This window comes from Apiospora marii, assembly GCF_038362585.1.
Source record: "Apiospora marii strain CBS 49790 chromosome Unknown utg000004l_segment0_segment1, whole genome shotgun sequence".
Taxonomy (NCBI): Eukaryota; Fungi; Ascomycota; class Sordariomycetes; order Amphisphaeriales; family Apiosporaceae; genus Apiospora; species Apiospora marii.
The window spans coordinates 2270757-2296929 of NW_027117376.1; the positions used below are offsets into that span (position 1 = coordinate 2270757).

Consider the following 26173-nt stretch of genomic DNA (forward strand, 5'->3'; position numbering starts at 1 on the left):
ATATGTGGGCAAGATATCCATTACGATGGATGCGCCATTAATGATCGCGTGCAGAGTTTTTTTCCTGCACTCTCGTCGTATGTAACAGTGCACCGCCGCTCACAGACGCATTTGGCATTTGCCCACGACTTGATAGGCAGAGCCGCAAAACGGGACAGGGAAGGGCGACGGGAAGAGAGAAAGATAACTCGTCGCGACAGAGGAAAAAAAAGCCAGAGACCCTTGAAACCCTCCACCCCCCCCCCCATCCCACTCTTTATCATAATCACACCACGCCACGGTGTGAGAGCGAGGGTGCCGAGAGTCGGGTTTTCATTCGCACGCTATGTATATATCCATAATATGTTGCCTCTTTCTGCAAGACTTTCCTCTGTCAATGGCTAAGCTCACCAAGTCTTCGACACTTGACCGTGTCGCGTCTGTGTCCGGCCTTTTCGGTTTCTATTTTTGCCTGAACAGGTTTATCTTCGCTTAGTACATTTACTACTGCTTCCAGCGTTTCCGCTGTTTGGTTTTATCACCGGATTGGTATTGTGCTCGCAGCGCTTATCACTTGTCCTTTTGGGTTCATTTGGCGGGGTTCGGATATGCAAGCAAGCAAAATGGTTGGAAAGAAAGAAACGATACATCCCTCTTCTGACGTGCCGGGCAGCAGCACCGACAGCCATGACGACGCCACCTTGGCGGCGCTCGGCAACGTCGAGACTCGCGATGCCACGCATCCCATCCATTGGAGTCGTTGGAAGAAGTGGTCCATCATCGCCGTCTACTGTGCCCTGCAGACCTTCATCGCCATGACCACCACCACCTTCGTGGCCGCCGAGTTCCTGGTCAAGGAGAAGTACGGCGGCTCTACGCAGGTCGTCGCCTTGGGCCAGTCCATGTTCATCGTGGGAACGGCCATTGGGCCTGCCTTCCTGGGCCCTCTATCGTATGTCTTCATCTGCCGTTGAATTGCACAAACATAAGTATGCACACACAGAAGCGCACTTCGAGGGGCACCATCGTATGGTAGGTAGCCGCCGTTGGTCTTGTGTGCATGCTTACTGTCTCTATGCATCCCCCCTTATCTCCTGTCTATCTCTGCCGGGAACGCAGCTCCCTTAACATATTCTTCTGCTTGCAGTGACATTGGCGGTCGCAAATGGGTCTACGTCGCGTCTATTGCCATCTACGCCATCCTGAACATCGGCACGGCCATGGCCCTCAACCTGCCCATGCTGATCATCTTCCAATTCCTCGCTGGCGCCGCCGGTAGCACCGGCCTCTCCAACGTGGCCGGTACCATCGCCGACCTCTTCGGCGACTTGGATGGCGCGGGGCAGCCCATGGCCCTCTTCGTCATGACCGCCAACTACGGCCCCAGTATCGGCTCCCCGATCGGTGAGGTGATTGCCAGCAACCCCAACTTGGGGTTGCCGTGGATCTTCTGGATCAAGTACGTGACCCCAACATCGAACCACCTGCCCCTGCCACTGCCCCGCCGACCCCTGAGTCTGGCACAAGTCTGGGGTATTCAGTACTAACGACCTTACAGCGTCATCATTGGTGGCTGCTTTTCTCTGATCATGTGTTTCATCCCCGAGACCCTGCCGAGAATCGTCATCGCCAAGGCCCTCAAGAAGCACGAGCTCACCCTCCCTCCGGCCGAGGTCGCCATCGTCGAGGAGAAGGTCGACGTGCTGCGCGAGATGCGCTTCATCACGTCCATGGCCTTCCGCATCATGCTGACGGAGCCGATCGTGGTGTTCCTGGGCATCTACAACGGCTTCGCGTACGGCCTGCTGTTCCTGTACCTGGACGGCGTCTTCGACGTCTTCGTCGTCAACAACGGCCTCTCGGAGCTCAATGCGGACCTGACCTACCTCAACTTCGTCGTCGCCGTCACCCTCATGTTCTGCTTCGTGCCGGTGCAGACGTGGTTCTACCGCCGGGACCGGCAGCGCAACGGCGGCGTCGGCCGCCCCGAGGCCCGCTTCCTCACCTCGTTGGTCGGCGTCTGGGGCTTCCCCGTCTCGCTGCTCTGGTTCGCCTTCACCTGCGACGGCAACACGTCCTACTGGTCGCCCGTCATCGCCGGCGGCGTCCTCGGCTTCTTCGACCCCCTGCTCTGGCTCAGCATGCTCAACTACATTGCCGACTCGTACACCAACGTCGCCGCCTCGGCCATCGCCGCCTTCCTGATCCCGTCTTTTGCCCTCGCGGCTGGCTGCTGCCATATCGGTAAGTGTTCTTCTTCGTCTTCTACAAGAAAATGGAAGAGAGAGAGAGACCGAACAGCTACCCCCACCCCCCGCGCATGTCCAAACTTACTCTTTTTTAGGCATCATCATGTTCGCCAACCTCGGTGCCAAGTGGGCGATGGCCATCCTCGGCTTCGTCTCCTTTGGTCTCGTGGCCCTGGTCTACGTTCTCTACTTCTTTGGCGCCAAGATTCGAGGCATGTCGAAGCTGGCCAAGAAATAAGAACTAGGCCTAGACCATCCAACCCAGCGCAGGTAATGAGTGATATGAAAAGCACCCTTTATGAGGCCTTGTATAGTAGACTTTTGGATAGATCACAGTAGATTCGATACCCTGATAGATTGATTCCAATTCCCATGCCATGTGTCTTATGGGGCGCTGAGCTGCCCGTTTTGAGTCACGTTATCTGTTGAACGTAACCTAGAATGAGAAAGTCGCATTCGCATATCGCTAACCTTCATCAACGAACCAGTCCATTCACCTGTGCCGCTACGTACAAGCATCTCGATTCCTATGCTATTTTTAGTCGGGATGTGCAAGTTCATTCATCGACGAAGGCATTCTGATATCATGATGTGCCGTAGCATGTCTGATTTGAGTTGTTGCACCGGAGTTGAGAGGAGTCTGCGGCATCGCCTCTCCACCCGTCACAATTGGGATCAACCAACCCACCACCGCTCATACATCGTACAGAAAGAAGCTGGAGCGTCGCAGCCCAATCAACACCCAATTCATTGCAAAGTCAACCCGAAACGACAGATCAACCGAAGATCATGTTGCCCTGGGTCGTATAAACTCAATTCAGAAGCCATCATACCCAATGACGAAACCCGCGAGGACGCCAACATGCTGCACGTCGTTCCAGCGCGATTTTCAATCAATGTAGGTCATTGCCAAGAGGCTCCTCCGCGACAGTGGCGGCTGCTGCAAAAGTCTCACGTCGGAGGCTCCGGATATTCGAGGCTCCATGCATTGGATGCTTGATTCACTCTTGAAACGAGTCAGTCAATGGACTGCGAGGCGATTTGTTCGGGTTTCGCTCTCTGTATCGTCGGGTGTTATCCAGGATCGCAGACTTCCAGGCTGGTCGGGAATTGATTCAGCAGCATGACGTCGGTAGTGGCTGAAGTACCCAAAAAGGGTCAGCACCGCCACAGCTACAGACAAAGAGGAAAGGGGACGCGGTTGGCAGTTGGCGCCCGCCTTCTTGCCCGCCTCACCAGCAGCAGCTCGAGTCTTCGCGCACCAACCAGCCAACTTTCCAACATGCCGGGCCAGCTAGCTAGTCAGCAGCAACCACTTGCCACGTTGTGCCACTGCTGGCCGGCTTTGTCGTACATAAAAAAGGCGATCTAAAGCCAAGGCCGTTTCATCTGAAATTTCCTTGGTCTTTCTCCACTCTCTTCTTTCAGGCACCACACACCTGAGACCCTTTTTCGGAGCAGATTCACCATTCGCGCTTTTTCGTTCCCGTGCGAATCTCCCGCCCGGCGCCAGGCCCATCATTACATCATCGCTGCCTGCACCTTGGGAAAAAGCCAGCTGAAAAAAAAAAGCGCCCGCCGGCCCCACCTGCCAGCCCCAACGAAGCTAGAAGGAACGGAAACAGAAGAAGAGAAGGAAGGGGACAGAGTTTTGGAAGGGAAAAGGCGCAATGTCTAATTCCGAGTACTACTACGGCGGGGGCGGTAGTGGAGGTGGTCAGCCCTACGGCGGCGGTTACGGACAGCAGCAGCAGCAGCAGCAGCAGCAGTACCAGCAGCACTCCTCACCGCCTTACCCACCGCAGAATCAATACTCTGCACCTCCTCCCCCGAATGGGCAGTACGGCGCATCACCGCCGCCTCAATACGGGGGAGCCCCTCCCGGCTATCAGGGCGGCGCCGATCACCCAGCTGCACCGTATGGCCACCAGCCTCCCCCGCAGCATCCATCGCAGGGCGGTTGGGGTGGGCCGCCCCCGACGCATGCTCCGGCCTACGGTCAGCAGCAGCAGGGAGGTGGTGGTTACTACAATCAGCAGCAGGCACCTCCGCCGCACCAGCAAGGAGGTCCCTACTACGGCCAGGCGGGAGAGCAACAGCACCAGCAGCAGCGTTGGGACCCCAATTCCGCGCCGCCCACTGGCCCCTATCCTCCCACGGGGGCCAACGATAAAGGCTTGATGGGCGCGATGGGCGGCGGGGCCCTCGGCGCTTTTGCCGGCGGCCAGGCTGGCCATGGTTTCCTTGGCGCGGTGGGTGGTGCTGTGGCCGGCTCCATGCTTGAAGATCGCTTTGACGACAAGAAGGACAAGAAGAAGAAGAAGGGCAGCAAGGACAAGAAGGACAAGAAGGACAAAAAGGACAAGAAGTCAAAGAAGCACGGCAAGAAGAAGGGCAGTGGCAGCAGCAGCAGCAGCTCCTCGAGCTCGTCAAGTGACTCTGACTAAACTGAACCAACGGAACGCAACTGACCTCGGCTGTCTTTGTTCTACATTCCTTCTGTTTCATTCGCCTTGTTTGGAGCAGGTCGTATCTCGCGAACGCGAAATGCGGAGTGGTGCCACGATCTTATGGGGATTCTCATCTCGCAGCTTGGAATTGGCCTAGAATTAGTCCATGTGTGGGTGAGAATAATGTATACAGTGTCTGGGCTCTCTCATGTGTTTTTCTTTTTTATGCTCCTTTTGCGGGGGGCAGCAGGCGAATCCCGTCGCAGGTTGCACCCGATCCAGTCGCCAGCACAGCAACATCGGTCAGATGATCTATCCTTAATCTACTCACCACACGATGTCGTCTCTGGAGAAGGCCGCGATGCAGCGCGGAGAAAGAATCTGTGCGCCTCGTGACGGCCTGGATCATGCAACCTCGACACTGCGCCGCCCGCGCGGTCGTTCGATATGTATAGTACTGGCATATAAAGGGCGTCGAGGGATTGGTCTGTATGTACTCCGTATGCCAGAGTTGCATGCGCGATGGGTCGGGCGCGTCAATAGAAATTCTATGCACTTGCATATGTGGCCAGCGCTTGCTGCAAACCGGCTGATCGTGGTGCGTTCGGAGATAAACAGTCGGTTGCACCTTGCGGTCACGAGGGAGACGAGGGGGACGAGGGGGACGAGGGGGACGAGGAGCCGGTTCTGGTTCCTGCACGCTGCATCCAGACCGTCGCTGCGGCCAGTGCCAGTGCATATGCACTGTATGTGTGTGTATGGGGGAAGTTGGGAGAAAGTGTGGTGACTCCGCAAAACGGCCAACACCGCAAGAACTGCCCACTGCCTGCTACTACGCCTCACTTTGTCGCGCCGGTCGGGCGTATGGAGTAAGGTTGGGGTTCCAGGCATTCAATAACCCAAATCATGGGGTCTGGGAAAAAGGGGGAAGCCCGCGACTCGGGCGACTCTGGTCGAGTGCCGCAACTCCGTACAGAATTCCCCCACGAGCAGTACATACACGAGCCCATGGTGCCTGATCGGACGAGACAGTTGCGGCCTTGTCACACAATTTTCGGATTGATACACATTACAATCCCACCTTACCTGAACTCTCGAACGTTGGCCATTAAAGGACCTTCAATGATCCGCAGCTTATAGTCTTGGCAGAGGGCATACTGGGCATGCAGCTTGCAAACTTGTGCTGCCCAATTCCAATAGCCAGGGAGAAAGGATGGAGCTATTCAATATTCGGTATGCACAAGAGTCAGGCCAGTGCAGAGAACCCGGGAGTCCAGACACCAGGCGACCCCGTGCGTGGCGTGGGCGGCAGTTGGCGGTGTTACAGTTGTTGCAACGCCAATTATGCTAGCACTCACTTATGCCAGCCGGGTTCCCAATGGCTGGCTGCTTCCATCAACGGGAAACTGGCAATTGGGCATGGTGGCGGCAGATGGGAAACACTTTACCAAACGGAAGAAGATCAAACAAGCCCGAAAAGCAATGACGACATAGCAAATGGCAGCCCCGAGTCAGTTGCTGGTAAAACTCGTTAAAGGGATTGACAATTTAAGCGGAAACGTGCGAGAAACCACTAGAGCCAAGAACTGCAAAGGACGCCGGCAGTAACAGAAAAAAGCTGAGGCTTGCATAGGTACGGCATGGCACAGGCATTAGTTTGGGGCAATGGATTATGGATTATGGGATAGGGATAGTGCTGGGTACAGTATGTATACGATTAAGTGCCTATTCTAGGCGACGCCCGGAAGCACCGGTCGAATCCCTACAAATTGGCCGAGAGGCTCAAGTGTCCGCCTAAGAGGGACGTCATGGCCAACAGTGGGGCCCCGGCCGAATTTGCACCTTTCATGCCGAGAATAGGGCCGCCCACCTCTGGCTTGGCCGCCACCGCGCAATTGCGGCTGGACGACATCTCGACGCCTTCACGGTCGCATTGCGCATCCAGCGACACCAGCAACATCACGACTTCGCGCAATGGGCTTTCCGGCAGCGGCGGGTTGGGCGCAGCCATGGCTCGCGAGGGTGCTGGGACCTCGATGGTGTGCTGCAGGTCCATCAACCATGGATAGGGGCCATCCGGCGGCTTCACGGTGATATGGTGGAAACTGGGCCGGCCCCACCCAGTAACAACAACAAAAAAATCAAGTGAGCGGCATGGCAGGCCAGATGTTTGCACGATGGGGCGAGCGATGTCATCGAACGCTTACGGCTGACTAGTAGCAGCAGCTGTCGAGATGCGCGGCAGCGAAAAATCGAGAAATAAGAACGGGCATATCTGCATGCTCTCTCGACTTTCCTGTTCCGGTACTTGAGATAGTACAGTTGACGGCTTATATTAGCAGTTGATTGGTGTTGTTGTGCCTGATTTTGACCTCCCCCCCCTCCTCCTCTTGTTCAACCCTCCACACACACCACATACTTCTCACACCCACACACAGGGAAGAAGAAGCAAGTCCCATCAGCCAAGATGTCGTCTTACTTGCCTTCTTTCTCGCAGCCGGCGTCGAGGCGGAATTCGTTTGCCGCCTCGCGTGCCAACAGCTATGTGCGCTCGCGCCCCGGCTCCCCCAACGGCTCGCGCGCCAACACCGTCGTCGCGTCGCGGAGGAATTCCTTCTCGCGGCCGACGAGTGAGCATGTCCCGACCGAGAAGGACGAAGACACAGACGCCGACCTGGCCGAGCAAAATATCCCGGCGCTCTACATCCCCAAGAATGAGAAGGGCGAGCCCATGGCCGGCCGCGTCGTCGGCGGCAAGTTCGACACGCCCGAGGCCGAGCAGATCGACAACGACTTTGGCCTCATCAAGAAGGTCGACATCGACATGCCCCTGACGCTGACCGAGATTGTCAACGAGAACGGCAAGGAGTACATTGTGCTCAACTTCGCCACCGGCGACAAGCAGAACCCCTTCAACTGGAACGCCTGGTACAAGCGCAGTATCTCGACCATCCTCAACCTCATGACCCTCTTCATCGGTCTGGCCACCACCGCCTACTCGTCCGGTATCGGCAGCATGTGCAAGGAGTTTGGCGTCTCCGAGTTCTACGGCCAGCTCGGTCTCTTCACCTTCAACATCTCCTGCGCCATCGCCCCCATGGTCCTCGCCCCCTTCTGCGAGCTGACGGGCCGCAAGGTCGTCTACTCGGGCGCCTTCCTCGCCTTCTCCCTGCTCTTCATCGGCCTGGCCCTCGCCAAGGACATCGCCACCATCATCGGCCTGCGACTGCTGCTCGGTCTCTTCGGCTGTGTCGGTACCATTCTCGTCGGTGGCACTTTCGACGACATGTACGAGCCCCGCCACCGCGGTCGCCCCATGGCCATGTTCAGTTTCGTCGCCATCTTCGGAACCGTCTCGGCCCCCATCTACGCCGGCTTCATCGACCAGGCCATCGGCTGGCGCTGGATCGAGGGTATTCAGGGCATCGCCAACGTGCCCCTGCTGCTCCTCATCTTCTTCTACTTCCCCGAGACCCGCGGTGGTGTCGAGCTGCACCGCCGCGCCAAGGCCCTCCGTGCCGCCACCGGCGACGAGCGCTACGTCTCCGAGGGCGACATCCTGACCCCCTCGCTGCAGTCCATGTTGAAGGCCTCGTCCGTCAAGGCCATCCACATGCTGATCACCGAGCCCGTCGTCTTCGCCTTCGGCCTCTGGATCGCCTTCTGCTGGGCCGTCGCCTTCATGTTCTTGTCCGTCATCCCCATCACCTTCCAGGAGAAGCGCGGCTGGAGCGAGGGCGTCGCCGGCCTCCCCTACATCTCGCTCGCCATCGGCACCACGCTCGGCTGGGCCGCCCACCACCTGCAGATGCGCAAGTACAACCGCCTCACCGACGACCCCAACATCAAGGTCACCCCCGAGGCCCGTCTGTACGGTGCCATGTACGGCGCCGTCTTCCTGCCCATCGGCCTGTTCGTCTACTCCTTCACCCAGTACGCCCAGCTGTCGTGGGTCGGCCCCGCCATCGGCCTCGCCCCCATCGCCTTCGGTATCTTCTTCGTGTTCGAGTCCACCTACTCCTACACGGCCGACTGCTACGGCGAGAGTGCTTCTTCCGCCATTGCCGCCCAGGGTTTCCTCCGTAACACCCTCGGTGCTGTTACTCCCCTGTTCGCCAGCGCCTTCTTCCACAACGTCGGCTCCCAGTACGCCGGCCTGATCCTCGCCCTCTTCGGCAGCGCCCTGAGCACGATCCCCTTCGTCATGTTCAAGTACGGCCACCAGCTCCGCAAGAGAAGTAAGATGGCCCCCAAGGAGTAAACCTCCTGACCACGGGACATACCGAAACCTCCAACCAAAAAACAGTAAAAATGTAGGGAGTGGGAAACCAAACAAAAAAAAACATCAACACGAAGGCAATGATGATTTTGAGCATATCATGAACCCTTTCATGCAACTTTCTGTTGCATATCATGTGGCGTCTATTCCGGCATAGCATTTAATCGCACATCAATTTTTAGCTTGTATAATCTTTTTTTAACCCCAGCAACAACGACTACCATGTATATACCTTCTACCTTTCTGCTGGGCTTAAAACCTGGGGCGATTTCTCGGCCACAATAATAAGAGAATCTCGTATATCCCCTCCCGAACAACTGCTTCCTCGCTTTCGTCTCTCCGTCATGTAATTTGTGCAACTGTGCTGCTTGCTGTCGTCTCCACCCGGTCTGATCCTCAACACTGAAGACTGTGCCGTCGCCCTACTCGTCCATCTCTTAAGTCACAGTAACATCCTTCTCGTAGTTGAACATCCTCTAGAGCAGCATCAACCCGTCGTGTCGATCCCCCTCTGAGATCTGCACCCGAGCCCGTCCGTGCCTGGCAGACACTGTGCCCAGGAGCACGGCCGCGAGCCTACTCGTGTTGATCAGGCCGATCAGTTGCTCCTCGCCCGGGCACCCGGGTCAGCCGCTCGTACGAAAGAGAGGCAACTCGGAGCCGCCACGATGGTCAATGTGCTTGCCACCCCCTGACCGAAGGGAGCCGCCGGGACCGGGCGCATGAGCCGGCTTGCGGTCTCGTGGGTGAAAAGTCGGTGATCAAGTATGGACCGCCGATTTCGACATTCTCGTCGGGAGATAGAATCGGGACTTTTGAGGAGCAACGACTGATACCATCCCCAAACTAACCTTGGTTTGCCTGTCGTTTTGCGTGATACGAGAGGGGCGGGAAATCATTGTGCCATTCGGGAAGTTGGACTTTCACTCGCGCTATTGATTCCACTCTGACGGTTTTCTTGACACTAGTGAAGTGCATGCTACTGGCCAGCATATTGGTTCCTCCATAGTTTGAGCGCGTAGTCAAACTTGGCCATCGTCCCCAAGCCGGTTATATCTGTTTATTATGATGTGGGTGCTCGAGTCTGACGAGATTTCGTTCAGCCTTGGTCTCTTCAATGTTCAGCCTCTTTGGTGGGACGGGGAAGTGTATCGAAGCGCCACAACCTTGAGACAAGACTCATGCCGCTAATTCCTATTCATTTGGACTATTCAATGTTGGCTACCATGACAGAGTCAAGACTTTCCTGTAAGGTTACCTTGTGATTATATTTCCTATATATACAAGGTGAACTAGCTGTTATGTTTGTATTTCCCGCGAGACTGTACCTTTTCGGGTCGCACAGGCAGTAAATCTATTCTTTGCGGTCTCATAGTTGATAACAGTGAACTGTTGTGTTTTATATTAGTGTATGTTTGTGGCTTTCCAAAAACAAGCGCTGACAGCTAGAATCACAACTTGTTGGAGGGCGGTTAGGGGTAAACCAAGTCAAACGAATGACGATGAGGGCAAGGCCTAGAATCATAAAGCCGTATGCCATTTTGAAATATTCCACGGCCATGTAGGTTGTCACATCATACGGGGGATATTTGATTGTCAATTGTTGATTGCCTTCGCTGTGGTGTCAGCTAGAGATGCATTGCTTCAATCAATCAGTTATGGTAGAATATTCAGCATGGACCTGCCGCGCTCGTATTCAATAATTTGGCCAAATTATCCATGTGCTTTGTTGGTTACTCCAGTGATTAGGAAAGTAATGAATATGGAATAAACTTTCAATTGTAACTGCGTTATCCCACATGAATAGCCTATAGAATAAGCAGTGGTTAGTCAGGGTTATATACAAGAATAATACCCTTTTGCCTTTGCAGGGCAACTGTGTAAAAATTATGATGATACCCTCGCTTAGGATCTCCTTTGTTGAACCACGTACGAATAAGGTGGCGCTATGTACCGTCTTCGGCCAGTCCCGAGCTTTGTTTCGATCTGACCTGCCTTCGCATAAGGAAACCAATAATACACGGGTTGTTGATGATACTTTGGCGGAAAGATGGAACGACTGTAGGAGTATTGTATACCCCACGTAGTATCCCAAAACGACTCGGGATACCGGTATCATATGCCATCTCCTCAGGCTACCTCAACAAGCTATCACGGCTCAATTTAGCCTGAACCAGCCCCATCCCTCCCCTCCCTCATGAGTAGATCCCAGGGACCAGGCTGAGTCGTAAAACTGACCCCTGAACCGAGATAGCCGAGCCGCACAAGGTGTACAAGAAACGTGGCAAAGCCGAGAGGTAGTGTATGATCCCGGTAGTCGTCCGAAACAGGCGGTTTGAGCCACTCGACCCGATGTAGTCACACAAATGTGAAAGGTTAGATATGGACAAACCTACGCCAACAACCAGTGGCGAGGACAAGGCAGACAATTCGGAAACCAGCAAAGGCAGAACTGTGAATCCACGGCCAACTACAACAACGCCAACGGTTCCAATAAACACAACAACGCCAACAGCTCCGGTGACTACAACAATACCCAACGAACATCACATTACAGTAACCAAACTTCCCGTGGCCGAGGAGGCTTTAGCAGATCCCCATACCAGGGGCTTAGGGACAACTCTCAACCCTCGTTGATATACGGAGATCATGCGTATGGCTTGCTTTACTTTTATCTCTCTAGATATGATACTTCAGTCAGTATTTTGAGGGTTGTGAGTGACCACGTATAATTCCGATGACTGATGATCAGCGAAAAACATGAATGTTCGAAGCATACTGCCTAGAGGCTTGTCTGTACTGTTCATTTTCCAGCATAGCTATAATATCCTATGTTTAACTACCTTGTGATTTTATCGCTGACAAGATGCTATGCATTTCAAATGTAATCCCTTATCCGGATAGTGTATAATATCAGATTGTATAATCGACATAATTTCATATTGATCACTATGTAACAATACCAGGGCCTCGTTGCGAGTCAGCCGTATTAGATAATGTAACAGAACTGACATCAAAAGTGACAGGTCAGATTTGCTGACTAAACTCACCCGAGGAACAGGAGAGACATGATGAAACTAGCACCTAGAACTCGGAGAATTCCATTCGGGTAGGTTATCGGGATAGAATAGAGTACGGGCGAGATGCTGGTAGATACGTGGCAACGTGTGCCGCTTAGATGCGACGTTGGCACTCGGTACCAAACCTCGACAACACCCGGCTGGCCGTTGCCTGCGACGCACCCCGATTGCGACTCTGAGAGCCAGGTTTGCTTTTCGCGATGTGACAGACAGCATGACAGTTGACAGCAACAGCAAGGAACAACGCAGCGCCCGCGTTGCCCAAGTAGGAGTAGCTTCATTGTCCAGCACAGCAGCTAGTTTTAGGGCTGCTATCCCATGAATATCCACTTTACGTTCAATGGTCGAGATGTGACGTGTACTTGGAGCCCACCAAATAAATGGAAGAAGAATCGACAGTATGAATATCGATGTGCCCTTCTGTTATCGCTGGAATCAGCATCGAGATTTTTCTTCGAGGCTTGATACTAGCTGGAAAGCCCCCCTTTTCTTCTTCTGCTGTAAGCGCAGGTGGAGGTGCGCTGGACGGGTTCTAAGCCTATCGCGGCCGCATTGAATATTTCGGGCACTTAAAATTGGCTATTGGTGCCCCAGCAACGGCGCCAACCCACTCAGCGGAGACCTGCGCCTGCTGGGCTACAGGGGACTTTGAGCGCCCAATTAGGTGTTGCTTCCAGCAGGGAGCAGCCGTTCTTGGCCAACCGGAAAAGAGGCCCGAGCGGTGCGTCATTGCGCTGGCGAATTGAACACGAGCAAATGCATCGAGTGTTGTTCCCCTTTGTTTTCCTGACTTGCAGCGCCCTCGCGGCGTTCGATTGGTGAGAGGAAGACTTGCAAGGGTAGGAGACTGGAGAAGGAATCTTGGGGGCTCGAGATTGCATGTCGCATGGCAGGAAACCCGTGGGTTCAAATACTGGATACTACAACTTGAGGTCGCAATTGGGAGCGAGCATCCGATCGCAAAGTCGGAAGGCGAGTCTCAGTCCTGTATCAGGTCGACGGTATGGTGATGCTGGTAACATAATAAGCCCTGCACTGTCAGACGTGCTTCACGGAACGCTGCAAACCACATGTCAGCCAGTCAGCTCCTATCCGATTTGGTGGGTCAGTTAGTCAGAGCAGGACATCAAATTGACATGGAGGGCTGGCTACCTCTACCAATGGGCCTTGTTGCATGTACAAATCAATTACGCTCCTACTGACTACCCAGATTCTAAAAGGCAAATTATCAATCAAAGTTATGCGTCGATGATAGCTGCGTTGGCAAGCTATTGTTGTTGTTGTCGTCGACCAGCAAGCTCCCAAAGTTGGTAGGTAATTTTAGCTGAGTGTAAGGCGCGGGAAGTTTGGGGTGGTGGGTTCTCTGTTTTAGTAGACCCGGCTTGCAGGTAGTGGCAGTTCACCTGCACCTGGAGGGCGAGGGAGTTGGGAGAAGCGCGAAGTACCTGCACCTCCAATTCCAACATCGATTGAACCCTCATTGAATCGCTATCTTGCTCCAAATTCGATTGATCGCCTGACGCCCGCCAGACTGGCCTATCCTATCTCATCCATTCATCCCGAACCGAGCATGCATTTGAGACCTTGGCAACAGCGCATAGCAACATAATCATCCTCCCGGAATGGAAGCCGACGAGAAAGCGCCATCCGAGGCGCGTTCTTCGCCCGCCCCGGCATCCCAGGAGTCGCGCCAAGTCATCCCTGGTAGCTCGGATGGACAAGGGCAAGAATTGCCGTCCAGCCAAAACGACCTCAAGCAAAGCGACGATGGCCACCATGAAACTTCGACTGCGCAACCACCTGCCACCCCCGTGACTGCGCACCCGGCGCATGCATTCGCCAAAGAAAACATACCACTGCTGCGGCTCCCATCGCGACAACACCTCCAACCCGACAGCAGCTACGTCGAGCCTGTCAGCATGGACGAGGACCACCACCCGGATTCCATGGCTGAGGAGGAACAGGTCCGCGCGCAACTGCAAGATGTCGAATCGAGCTTTATCCCCCCGATCTCTCCAATCCAGGTCACCGGTCCCGAGCCCGGCATCGACGACACCTTTGTATTCGATGCCGTCAAGAACAAAACCCCATCGCCTGCCCCCTCGACCTCCACCTCGCGCAGGGAGCACCAAGCCCAGCAAGCCCAGCAAGACTACCGCGACCCCACGTCCACGTTATCAGCCGCACCAGTAGATGCAGATTCCACAACACCGATAAAGAAGGAAAACGACCTCGATGACTCGCGATCGTCGCCATCGCATGCAGACAGCTCGGCTGCGGCCAATGAGAGACGCCTGCATGACGGCTCCCAGCTACCCACAAGCACCACGCCCCCGTCGCCCCCCAACCAAGCCCAACCCGCAGCCCAACCCGCTATATCCATCACCGGCTCGACCAATCCAGCCAATGACTACTTCACCGCCGACGATGCTGACGCCGGCGATTCCACTTTGGCCCTCGAGACCATGTCCTCTCCCGCTGCCAATGCTGCCGCTCGCACGGCCTCGCGTGCGACTTCGAGCGCTGCTGAGGAAAGGCAACCCACCCCACAAGCCGATCAAGACTTTTCCTCTAGGCACAATTCGCACTTAGATATCCCTCGCCCCGATGATTCGGCTGCGGGCGGCGCTGCTCTTCTCCGCCAGTCCAGCTCCGAGGCCGACCAGTCTAAGTCCACCGACAAATCCATAGATTCGACAGGGAGCGCTTCCGCCCAAGGTTCTCTCCGATTCGGCACACGGCCCCGGTTTCTGCGCAGTAGGAATGCCAGCCAGCGGTCCTCCACCGACTCCAACCTCGAACACGAGTCGAACGACGATAACGAGAGCGACGTGACGGTAGGGCTCGGCGTAGATTACGCCATCCAGTCAGGAGGGTCGGTTCCGGCCTACGGCATGGGCATGCAGCGTAGCATGAGTAACATGCTTGCACGTTCCATTAGTATGGGTAGCATGGCTTCAGGCATCGAGGACCTCGAACCCGTCAGAGGGCTCGAGCCTCTGGAACCTTTGGATGAAGTCGAACGGCCGCCCAGCGGAGAACCTCCCAGGTCTCCCTTTCCGGGTTCCGGCGATGATTCTCTCAGCACCCCAAAGCCCAAGAAGAAGGGTGCGCTATTGGCCCCCACCGACACGGTCATTGCCCGGCATGTGCGCAACGTCGAAGTCCCCGAGTCGCTCGCTCACGAGTACAAGATACAATCAGGCCTCGAGACCCCCAAAGTCGGGAAACCCTTGCGCAAAGTTTCCGACTTTAATCCTGCCCCAGGAACCACCGCTAAGAATGGAAGGAACCTGACGCTGAAGGAGCAGTCGAGCACTATTGAGCGTCTGTCCAAGGAGAATTTCGACCTCAAGCTGAAAGTTATGTTCCTTTCCGACCGGCTGGACAAGCTTTCCGAGTCAGGCGTTAAGGAGATGATTTCGGAAAACGTCGAGCTCAAGACCTCCCTGGCCGTCATCCAGCGCGACAACAAAGTGCTGCGGAAAAAGAACAAGGACCTCGAGAAGAGGTGGCGCGACCGAGACGATGAAGCCGACCGGCCCAGCACCGCCAGAAGCGGCTACTCTTCCGATGGCCGCACTACCCCCGGCTTCGACCCGGACGCGCAGGAGCGGGAGGAAGAGCTCTACTACCTGCGGGAGCGCGTTGAAGAATACGTTACCGAGATTGAGCACCTGAAGGCCGAGAACATGGCCTCGCAAGCAGAAAAGAGGAAGCTTGCGGAGGTGGTCAAGACCATGGGCGACAATGCTGGCGCACGAGTCGGGGACAGCTTGGGCCGCCAAGAAGAGGCCGACGTGTACAAGGACCTCCTCGAACAGGAGACGGCAAGACGCGAGCAGACCGACGACGACAACAGGAAGCTGCGGGACGAGATCTTCCGTCTCAAGCAGGAAGTGAACGTCGCCATGGGCGGACCTGTACCTACCACTCCGGGTGGTATGCATCACACTACGAATATCTACAACATCACACGAAAGGGGCGGCCCCAATCTCCGTCACGGTCACAGTCCCGACCTGTATCTGGTCTATCTGGAGACATGGACCAGACCAGCTCCCAGGCCACGACACTAGTCGATGAACTCCGACGTGAGACCGACCAACTGCGCCATGAGAACGCCGAATTACGCCGCGAAGTCGGCGCCCAGACATCCATGTTGACATCCCGGAATCGAGAGAAAGAGAGACTCTACCAAGAGATCGAAGATCTCAAGCTGGCGTCACGACGTGTTGGTGGCCCTGCGCCTTCTACTATCGATACGCTGCTTGATCGTTCAGCATCTCGTGCCGGCGCTGCCCATGAAAGGTCACAGTCGCGGGGTAGTGCCCGGACAAGACTTACCATGGCTTTGGAGGATCCCGAGCGAGAAGACTTGGAGAACCGACTGGCCGAGCACCGGGACAAGATCAGCGAGATCAAAATGCAAAACCAGGAACTTCAGCGCGAGCTGGATACGTGCATGCAGGATTTCGAGACAGCCGTCGAGGCCAAGCAGCAGGCGGAAGAAGCCGCCTTGGGTCTACAACAAGAGCTCGACAACGCCGTAAACGATCTGATGGCGATACAGACAGAGCGTGACCAGGCCCTTCAGGACCAATCCGACCTGGAAGGGGAATTCCAGGCCCTCCAGAACGAAGCCCAGGAGGAGATCAACGCCCTCGAGGGTGAAGCAGATCTGAAGGACCAGGAGATCCAGCGGCTACGCGAAGAGGTGCAGGATCGACAGGAGAATTTCGAAGCTCTACAAGAAGAGATGCGCAAGATGAGCGATGCGATCGTGCGCCTGGAAGACGAACAGGAAAAGAAGATCCGACGCATCGAACAGCTCGAGGCCGAACTTGCCGAAGCCAACCGCGAGGGCGAGGAACTGGAGACCAAGCTTCTGGAGACCAACGAGAAGGCCAACCGTCTCGGGGTCCAGCAGGAATCCAGCCAAGGCGAGATTGCTTTCTTACGCGAAGAGCAAGAGGCCGACAAGATCCGCATCGGAGACCTGGAGGCCGCGCTTGCAGGTACTGAGCAAGGTCTACGCGATGAGCGCGAGCGTGTCAAGGATCTCAACCAGAGACTCAACAAGGAGCGCCAGCAGCACGAGATGATCTCTTCGCGCGAGAAGGAAGAGGTGCAACACTTTGTCAATGAGCTTAACAAGGAGTTGACGGCGTCCAAGGATGAGGTGCGCCGACTACGCAAGAACCTGCACAGCCGAGAAGTCGAGGCGACCGAGTGGAAAGAGAGGCTCATTGAGCTCGAGAATAACCTTCGCGAGGCTCTGGGCGACCTCAACGGAACCCGGTCGAGCCTGCTCAAGTCCATCGGGACACTACAGCGCGAACTGGAGAACACGGTTCACGAATTGAGCAGCGCCAAGGCTGCCATGCTGGAGAAAGATCGCATCATCAAGCAGCGCGACGCCCTTTTGGAGTCACATGGGCTGGAGAGCCGGAAGCTGGCGGAAATGCTCGACAAGGAGCGACAGGGTCACCGTAACACCAAGAACGCCTTTGACACGTTCCAGCGCACGCACCAGCACGTCTCGCGCACCGTCAACAACCAGGACGGTCGCATTCTTGAGCTGGAGACGGCCCGAGCCAACGACAAGAAGAAAATTGCACAGCTGGAGACGTCGTTCAGAGACCAGCTCACGGAGCGCAACAACCTGCTCCTTATCCTGTGGACGAGGCTCTCGAGCCTTTGCGGTTCTGATTGGGCCCATAACAACAGCCTCATCAACGGCAGGGCTCTACCTAGTCTCGAGGCCGTCTCTACCATGCTGCCTGGATTCAGCAAGAACCTACTCGCTGCAGTCAAGATGATTGAGAGTCTGACAGGCAGCTGGCAGGCCCGTATCAAGATGGTCCAGAACGACCTTTGGAAAGAGTACCAATCACTAGAACATAACCTGGACAATCGCATCAAGAAGCTGGATCGCCTGGAGACTATTGTGCGCAACGGCATAGTCAATGGGGACTTCAACTCTACGGCCAAGATCAGCCAACTTGAAGCGGCCTACCGCGCCGTGAAGATCGAGAACGCGACGCTGCAACGCGCCAACGATGCCAAGACGCGTGCCGTGAGCGGCTACTTCGACCAGCCCACCAACGGCCGACGAGGAAGCATGGACGAGGATGGCAGCCCCAGCCCCTACATACCTACCGGTCCCATTCGTAAGAGTAGTGGTATTCCCAGGAGCAAGACCACTCCCCAGCTCGAGACGGTCAGCTCTGCCAGCAGCAGCAAGTCGCGGAACAGCACCATGACTCGCAGTGCCTCAAATAACCTTGCGGCGCCTGAGTTCGAGCAGCAGCCACGGGCGGGATCCTCATTAGGGGGGGAAATGGCGTCTACTCCCGGAGGTACCGCACGTGGCGGGGGCGGATCGCCGCAGCCCGGGCAGGACAACAAGTGGATGTTCCGGCTGCGGGAGCTGGAGCACAAGCTGAAGCAGGAGCGCGAGGCCCGTAACCTGGACCGCGCGGCGGCACGGCAGCGAATCGCCGAAGGGGAGAGGCAGAAGGACGAGCTGGTGGCCGAGCTGATCAAGGTCCGGAGGAAGGGCGACCAGTAGGTGCTTCGTCCTGTCCGATTCGTGATGCACAAACTGCTGTTCCTGTTTTGGCCGAGGGCAACGACAAGAGGCGGAGGCGGAGACCATGCGTCGACGACAGCGGAGGTCTAGGGGTACAAGAGAGAGAGAGAACTGTATTTGTATAATGCTACTTTAAGCCTAGCCCTTGCCTCAGGGAAAGGGTTGGTTGCGAGAGGGAAGGTGTTTTAACCTAATACGTCTTTTATTGTATATTGGGGGAGAGGGCGTTTTGGGAAGGGGGATCCAATCCATCCAAAGGGGTTTTTCTGGAAGGGGCCAGCATTTGATTTCCTGCTCAAAGGGAGAGCAGGTAGGCTGTTTTTTTCACGGACTTCAAAAGGCACAATTTTGGCATTGCGCTGGCGAAATCAAAGGAAGAATGGTTAGTTATATCGTTTTAGTATAACTGTGGGCTTTTTTCTGCTTTGCTTCTGAGATCTTTCCATTCCTTTTGTCACTTACTTAAACTGAGTATTGTTGTCTGTTCAAGATGGAAAGGGAGGGAAGGGTGAAGGGAAGTCTGTCAATCATCACTGGCAAATAAGAATTCAAGATTTTGACCTTACACTGACTGCTTGGGTCTTCGACTCGGAACGGGTTTCTTGTGATATCACTTGCAGTGGGATCATCAGCCGAAGTCGAGCTGCTGCAGGTAAGTACTAATTGCAGGCATCATTGCCGTAGAACAAGGAACTTGGCATGATCTTTTTGGGGCATTGGCAGTGGCAGAGGGTTTTAGTCAGGGCAAGAGGCACCACCCGTCAACCGTATCCTACCCGTATTCCACTAACAGCTGGCCAGTCAGGCTTGAGCAGCTCAGTGCAGTGGGGGTGGTCGGCGACCTAAATTTGTTTCTCAGTGGGGGGCCAAGGAACTCGGCCACCTCACCAGTGCGCTAGCAAGTAGGTTAGCGACCACTGAATCTCGTCCACATCGATTACCTTTGAAGCATTTCGCAGCTCAGGCAGGAATAGGACCATTTAGAGAGGTGTAAGAGGTCAACCAACCCATCATCATTTCATCCCCAAAACAGAGACAAGATTATGAAGTAAGCAAGCCGTCACGTCTCATCGCGGCAGACGACTGCGAATCTCACAGGGTGTTGTGCAGATCAGCCCCAGCCCCAGCTCTTGGCGCGCTCAGCCCTACCAATTATGGGCGTTCCTCTCGGCCTCTTGTAGATCCATTTCTATTTGGGGGCCATGCTTGTGGGTTTCAGTGAGATTGCACGTCAGCACTACTGCGGGAGCGCCATCGGTCTCTGTCCCAATCGCACTCTGGCACTATTCTGTAGTACAAGCATTACACAAGGATCAACAGTATGTGGACGGGTAGGGACAGGGACAGGGAAAAGACAGCGGTGGGAATCCTTCATTCTCTCTCATCCCCCAATCCATTGCTTGACTTTTTTCTTCCTGGCGGCCCCTCTTGCTAGCTGTACTTACTCTACCTCCTCAATCCCAGATGATTGATAATCACTATTACTATTGCAACTCCTCGCTGCTGCTGCTGCTGCTGCTGCTGTAGCTGTGTCCACCGGCGCCAGTCACCATGAGTCACAGCTATAACCACCACGAAGCAGCGAGGCCCACGACGAACACCAATTCCCCGTCCCCGCCTTACCAGGAGCAGCCGGGCCTGGAAGTGGCCCCCGACCTCGACACCACCGGCCTGCACCACGATTACTACACCGAAGACACCGCCAAGCAGACCGTCGCGCCCGGGGACCGAGGCGGCTACTATCCGGACGAACACCATGCCTCGCCCGGACTGCAAGCGGGCGCGCCTCCTGTAGCCGAGGCCAAATACGACAATGGTGGTGGAGGAGGGCTGCACCCCGCGGCTGGCGGCGCTGCTTATTCCCCTGCCGAAAACGACGCCACCGCCGCCGCGCCGGGCAAGAAGCCGAGCCGGAAGCGCCTGTGGATCATATTGGGCGTCATCGCGGCCATCCTAGTAATCATCGGCGCCGTGCTGGGCGGGGTCCTCGGCACTCGAGCCTCCAACACGGGCAACAGCAGCGACTCCTCTTCCTCGCCGGGAGACGGCGACACGGCCGCCGGCAACCAGGGCAACGACACGGCGCCGCCCGCGACGCCACTAAAATCCGTGCGGCCGGGCTCGCGCCTCGCCGTGACGGGCTGGCGCGAGGGCGCCGGCTACCACATTCGGCTGTTCTACCAGGGGCCCGACCAGCGGCTGCGGTACTCGACCTTCGCCAGCACGGAGCCCGACGGGTGGGACGCGCATCCTACTTTGTTGGACCAGCTGGAGTACCCGGCGGCGGACAATACGTCGCTGGCGGCGGCGACGTCGGTGGAGTCAAAGGAAGTGGTAGGTTTTCTGGATCTCTTTTTTCGGGATGAACACACTTTCAAGCCAAGAGGTAGCTGTACATATATACCCAGTAATTAACCGCCACGACACAGATGGGAGAAGACAAGCTCTTCTACCTGGACAAGAACAACACGGTCCGCCTGCAGCTCTTCCGCAAAGACATCCGGGCCGCGGGCAACCGGGGCGCGCTCAACGACTACCCGGCCCAGGTGGCCCCCGGCTCGCGGCTGGCGGCGTACTGGCCGTCGCTCCTGTCGGAGGAGCCCGGCAGCGGCGCGACGTCGGGCAAGCTGCGCTGGACCCGGTACTGGGGCCGGAACGCGGACAAGAACCACGACTTCTGGGAGCACGAAGACGCCAACATCACCGCGTCGCCCGGCTCGGGGCTGGCCGTCGTGCCGGCCTCGTCCAAGTACGGCGGCGCCGGTGGGTTCATCTTCCGGCGCGGCGACGGGAAGGTGTTTAATAGTCTGGGGGACCATTACGATGGGGGGTTCAACGGGACGGCTTGGGATAAAGGTGAGTTGTCATTGGGTTTCTTTTCTGCTTTAATGTGGTCAACGGCTTCCCCGCTTCTGCGCGACACTCCCCCAGTATTACCTTAGTCGCTAACATTCCCCAGGCGACCTCGCCAACAACCTCAACGGCCTCCAGATCCCCGAGGCCTCGCCCCTGGCCGCCTTCACGGTGGCGCGGTCGGGCGCCAACCCGCAGAACTTCGTCAACACGTACATCCTGTACGTGGGCGGCCTGGGCAACGTCAACATGCTGTGGCAGGACGACGAGGCCTCGGGCTGGAAGGGGCCGAGCCAGTACCCCGCGGCCTTTGGCGGTGCCGACCCGGGGACTGACCTGACGTGCCTGACGCCCGCGGCCTGGGCGGGCACCGACGTCGAGGTCACGGGGGCGTACGACATGAGTCGGTGCTACTTCCAGGCCGGCGGGGGGCGGGTGCGCGAGGTGCGGTTTGATGGGTCCAAGTGGCGGAATTTGGGGTACTTGCCTATTGATTGATGGGTGGACAGGGTCGTGGCGAGAGAGTGCGGAGTGCGGAGTGGGGGATGAGGAAGAAAGGAAGAGGAATGACCTTACGAAAGCGGTGCTGCTTGATTGTTCTCGAGAAGCATGCAGCGACTTGGCAGCGTCTGGTGTCAGTTTATAATACCCCCCAACTAGAAGTACATAATATAGCTACATACATGAATGAAATCAATATTCATGTATTCGACTCATCAGACGAAATGGAGTAGCTTGGCAGTCATTGGCAATAAGGTAGGTTCATGTGAAGATGCTCGTGCCTTGATGCCCCCTGGAGTCGAAATCCAAGTTCAGGTGGGGTCGGTCGCAAGACAGGTACGCATCGTCCGAGTCTTCTTCCCCTTCCGCTGAAGCAAAGCTTACTAAACAGTCGCATTGAACCTCTTACACATGTCAAGAGACTTATCGGAACGGTCTGGTGTCGCGAGGTCTGATCCACTGAGATTTGTCTCTATTTGATTGGGAGAACGAGTGCCCCGACGCAGAATGGTAGACGTGGTAATAAGCAACAGACCGCCCTTAGGTTGAAAAGTCAAGTGCAGGGTTGAATCATGAGCAGCATTTTGCTTGCATTAAATCAGCGGAAAATTTCGCTTTCAGGAAACCGAATGTATTATTCAAAAATTCCTATAGAACTAGTATTGCCAGGATTTCCATCCCAAAAATGAGAGACCCGGCGCCGTTTTCCCCCTTTCCTTTCCGTACCCATAGCATTACCATTATCAACGTGGGTAGATAGTGCGGCAGACCACTGTTCTGATGAGAACGACGTGGCCGCCCAAACAGATTAAAAATAGTACAAAAGAAAGTTAACAATAATCTTCACAAATAGTCATATATCTCTTCATTCCTTCTCATGTCTTTCAGTCAAAGTACCCCAATGATAGTCAAAATTTGCTTATGCGTCAAATTCGACCACCAAGGCTTCTTCTTAAGAAGTGGTGATGAACAGACCCATGGGGCAGGGGTTGTAGTCCTCGAAGAAGGTGAGGCTGGTACCGCTGCCGGACATCTTGATGGCGACCTGGTCGCCCGCGGGGCAGGGGAACGAGCCGACCGTGTAGGCGTTGCCGGGCTTGACCGTCTGGCTGCCGAGCGAGGTGCCGACCGCGGGCAGCGACGAGAACGAGGTCGACTGGTCGACGCCCTTGCTCAGCTTGCCGAAGTCGAGGGCGCCGTCGCCCGAGAAGCTGAAGTCGGACGTCTCCAGGGTGCCCTTCTCGGGGAACAGGAACTGCACCGTGCAGGTCTTGCCCTTCAGCGCCTGGGGGATGTCGAAGTTGAAGACCGAGGACACGGTGGACGAGACCTGGCCGTTGAACGAGGTGCCGGCCGCCTTGGACGGCTTGCTGCTGTCGACGGGGATGATCAGGTTCGGGGTCGTGAGCGAGGCGGCGTTGCGGGCGCCGCCGGGGCACGAGCCAGGGATGTTGACCTGGTCCTTGGGGGGACCGCCGGTGCCGCCGTTGCCGCCTCCGTTACCGTTCTGACCGGGGGTGTTGCCGCCGTTGCCGCCATTGCCTCCGTTGCCTCCGTTACCGCCGGCGGGCTGGGTAGGGTAGCCGCCAGCAGGGGACGAGGGGACGGGCTTCAGCGTGGTGGGCTGAGCGGGAGGACCAGTCTGGGCAGGGCCAGTCTGGGCGGGAGGAGACTGAGCCGGGGGTGTGCCAGCAGGCTGGGTAGCAGGGGCGGTAGCCTCCGGGGTGCAATCGCTCTCAGTCGCGGCAGTCGCAGCAGTCGTGGCAGGGCCCTGGGGTCCAGTAGGGTAGCCGCCGTTACCGCCACCTGGGGCACCAGGGGAAGTCTGTCCTCCGTTGCCGTTGCCGCCGCCAGGAACCGTCACAGTCTGGGCTGGGGGTGCAGGAGGCGCCGAGCCAGGCACAGTCACAGTCTGAGCCGGGGGCGCAGGAGGAGCGGAGCCGGGGACAGTCACAGTCTGGGCAGGGGGCGCGGGAGGAGCGGAGCCGGGGACGGTCGAGTAGACTGTCTGGGCTGGGGGCGCAGGCGGGGCAGACGGGCACTGGCCGGGGACGGTGACGGTCTTGGCCGGGGGCGCGGCGGGTGCGGATGGGCACTGGCCAGGAACGGTCACGGTCTGAGCGGGGGGCGCAGCAGGAGCCGAGCCTTGCACAGTCGAGTAGACGGTCTGGGCCGGGGGTGCGGGGGGTGCGGAGGGGCACTGGCCGGGGACGGTGACGGTCCTGGCGGGGGGCGCAGCAGGAGCCGAGCCTTGCACAGTCGAGTAGACGGTCTGCGCAGGGGGCGCGGGGGGCGCGGATGGGCACTGACCAGTGACGGTCTGAGCCGGAGGAGCAGGACCGGGGACGGTCACTGTCTTAGCCGGAGGTGCAGCAGGAGCCGAGGGGCACTGGCCAGGGACAGTCACGGTCTGGGCAGGAGGCGCAGGGGGTGTGGAGCCAGGAACCGTGACGGTCTGGGCCGGGGGAGCAGAACCAGGGACAGTGACGGTCTTAGCCGGCGGTGCCGAGCCGGGAACAGTCACAGTCTGGGCAGGGGGCGCGGGAGGCGCTGAGCCCGGGACGGTGACGGTTTGAGCTGGGGGAGCCGAGCCCGGGATTGTCACAGTCTTGGCGGGAGGAGCCGAGCCAGGAACGGTGACGGTCTTGGCGGGAGGAGCCGAGCCAGGGACCGTAACCGTGCTGGCAGGAGGCGCAGGGGGCGCAGACCCGGGGACGGTCGAGTAGACGGTCGAGGCCGGGGGAGCAGGAGGCGCAGAGCCAGGCACGGTGACGGTGCTGGCCGGGGGCGCAGGAGGGGCGCTGCTGGGAGGCGGCTGGACCTGGTAGCCCGGAGGTGGAGAGGAGTTGCCGTTGCCGCAGTCAGTGGGCTTGCAGCCGCTGCCGTTGGCGTTGAGCTTGACCTCCTTGCAGTCCTGGCCCTGGCCGGGCTTGGAGTAGATGTTGACGGCGCCGTCCTTGTCGCCGGGGACCTTGCACTGGTAGAAGGTCGAGGTGCCCTGGTACGAGACGTTGCCGCCGCAGTCGACCTTGAAGCCGCCCTGGGGCTGCTGGCCCTCGTCGCACTGCAGCACGCCCGTGGGAGGGGTGAACCAGCAGCCGCGGCCGTTGCTGTCGGTCAGACCGCCGTTGCCGTCCATCTTGAAGTTGGTGGGGGTCAGGTTCGCGCCCGCCTTGGTCTGGCCGCTGCCGTGCTGGCCGACCGGGTAGCTGACGGAGCCCGACGTGGTCATGGTCATGTCGCAGGTGCCGCCGCCGCTGGCCCCGCGCATGGCGAGCGCGTTGGCGCCTCCCGCCAACGCGGCCAGCTTCGCTAGGTTGCTCGGCATGGTTGTTCTTGCGTCTGGAGTAGCGAAAGACTGGGAGAAACGAGCTCGTCAAACGAAGCTGAGAAGAAAGGTGGGACTGTGGAACGAAAGATGGGAAGACACAAGCGAGTGTGGTTCTTCTTCAACTTCTTCTGGTGAAATACCCTGCTGCTGATGGGATGGATGGATGCAAGGACTATTTGGCAGTTTGGGGGCGGTGGGAGGCTGCCTGATATACTCCATGTCTTGCATCCGCGTCCGCATTGCATCGCAGCGTGTGCGCGAGCTGGTGCCATGTGCGGCCCAGTTTCTGCAGCTTCAATATCGATAATTGTGTCATCGAGAACGTCACATCTCGTCCTCGCGGATAGCTGAGGGAGACGTACTGGGCTTGTGGGGAGGAGCTCTCAGCCGCATGGGCTGGGTGACGTGGTCCAGGCAGTGTCATGAGAAAAGGCCGAGGTCACCAAGCGTGCCCACTGCCCAGAACGAACCGCCATCCCCACAATAGGGAGCCTTTTGCCTTGAAGCCTTCCACGGAGTCGAAGGCTCAGGAACGCCGAGTTCATAGAACGTAAGAGGAAACCTTAGTCTCCCCTGGCTTCTGGTTTTCCGGCCAATAGAACGGAAGCTGCGGTGTAGAGCCGTTGGTGTGGGAATACTGGGCCGTGTACGTAGTCCGAATAGCGTTGCCGGTGCCCACTATTGCGATCGAAATCGAGGGGCACTTCACGGAGAACCTGGACGGCCCTGACTCGCAAGACTATTAGAATACCCAGTCTGAGCTCATTATAGAATCACCACCATTGATTTCGTATAGCGGACGGGAAGTTTATAACGCGCCATTGCGGTTGGTGAGTGGCTGATGGCCTTCTCCGAGGA

At 57.0% G+C, this 26173-nt stretch overlaps 7 protein-coding genes across 7 annotated transcripts; 5 read left to right on the top strand and 2 right to left on the bottom strand.

Moving 5' to 3' along the window:
* Positions 1-602: 602 nt before the first annotated feature.
* Positions 603-2466, top strand: PG985_007670 (uncharacterized protein; the record flags this gene model as incomplete). Its single annotated transcript, XM_066827438.1, has 4 exons — positions 603-931; positions 1127-1438; positions 1538-2223; positions 2324-2466. 4 exons carry the CDS (start codon positions 603-605, stop codon positions 2464-2466), a joined length of 1470 nt encoding a protein of 489 aa, XP_066685113.1.
* A 1432-nt stretch (positions 2467-3898) lies between these two features.
* Positions 3899-4675, top strand: PG985_007671 (CNVH-domain-containing protein; the record flags this gene model as incomplete). Its single annotated transcript, XM_066827439.1, has 1 exon — positions 3899-4675. The coding sequence occupies one exon, from the start codon at positions 3899-3901 to the stop codon at positions 4673-4675; it is 777 nt and encodes a 258-aa protein (XP_066685114.1).
* A 1765-nt stretch (positions 4676-6440) lies between these two features.
* On the bottom strand, positions 6441-6689 carry PG985_007672 (uncharacterized protein; the record flags this gene model as incomplete). Its single annotated transcript, XM_066827440.1, has 1 exon — positions 6441-6689. The coding sequence occupies one exon, from the start codon at positions 6687-6689 to the stop codon at positions 6441-6443; it is 249 nt and encodes an 82-aa protein (XP_066685115.1).
* A 456-nt stretch (positions 6690-7145) lies between these two features.
* PG985_007673 (uncharacterized protein) lies at positions 7146-8939 on the top strand (the record flags this gene model as incomplete). The annotated part of the gene is made up of 1 exon (XM_066827441.1): positions 7146-8939. One exon carries the CDS (start codon positions 7146-7148, stop codon positions 8937-8939), a length of 1794 nt encoding a protein of 597 aa, XP_066685116.1.
* A 4720-nt stretch (positions 8940-13659) lies between these two features.
* On the top strand, positions 13660-18609 carry PG985_007674 (putative apsB protein; the record flags this gene model as incomplete). Its single annotated transcript, XM_066827442.1, has 1 exon — positions 13660-18609. The coding sequence occupies one exon, from the start codon at positions 13660-13662 to the stop codon at positions 18607-18609; it is 4950 nt and encodes a 1649-aa protein (XP_066685117.1).
* A 1572-nt stretch (positions 18610-20181) lies between these two features.
* Positions 20182-21981, top strand: PG985_007675 (uncharacterized protein; the record flags this gene model as incomplete). Its single annotated transcript, XM_066827443.1, has 3 exons — positions 20182-20964; positions 21060-21486; positions 21590-21981. The coding sequence occupies 3 exons, from the start codon at positions 20182-20184 to the stop codon at positions 21979-21981; spliced, it is 1602 nt and encodes a 533-aa protein (XP_066685118.1).
* Positions 21982-22936: 955 nt separating this feature from the next.
* Positions 22937-25312, bottom strand: PG985_007676 (uncharacterized protein; the record flags this gene model as incomplete). Its single annotated transcript, XM_066827444.1, has 1 exon — positions 22937-25312. One exon carries the CDS (start codon positions 25310-25312, stop codon positions 22937-22939), a length of 2376 nt encoding a protein of 791 aa, XP_066685119.1.
* Positions 25313-26173: the final 861 nt, after the last annotated feature.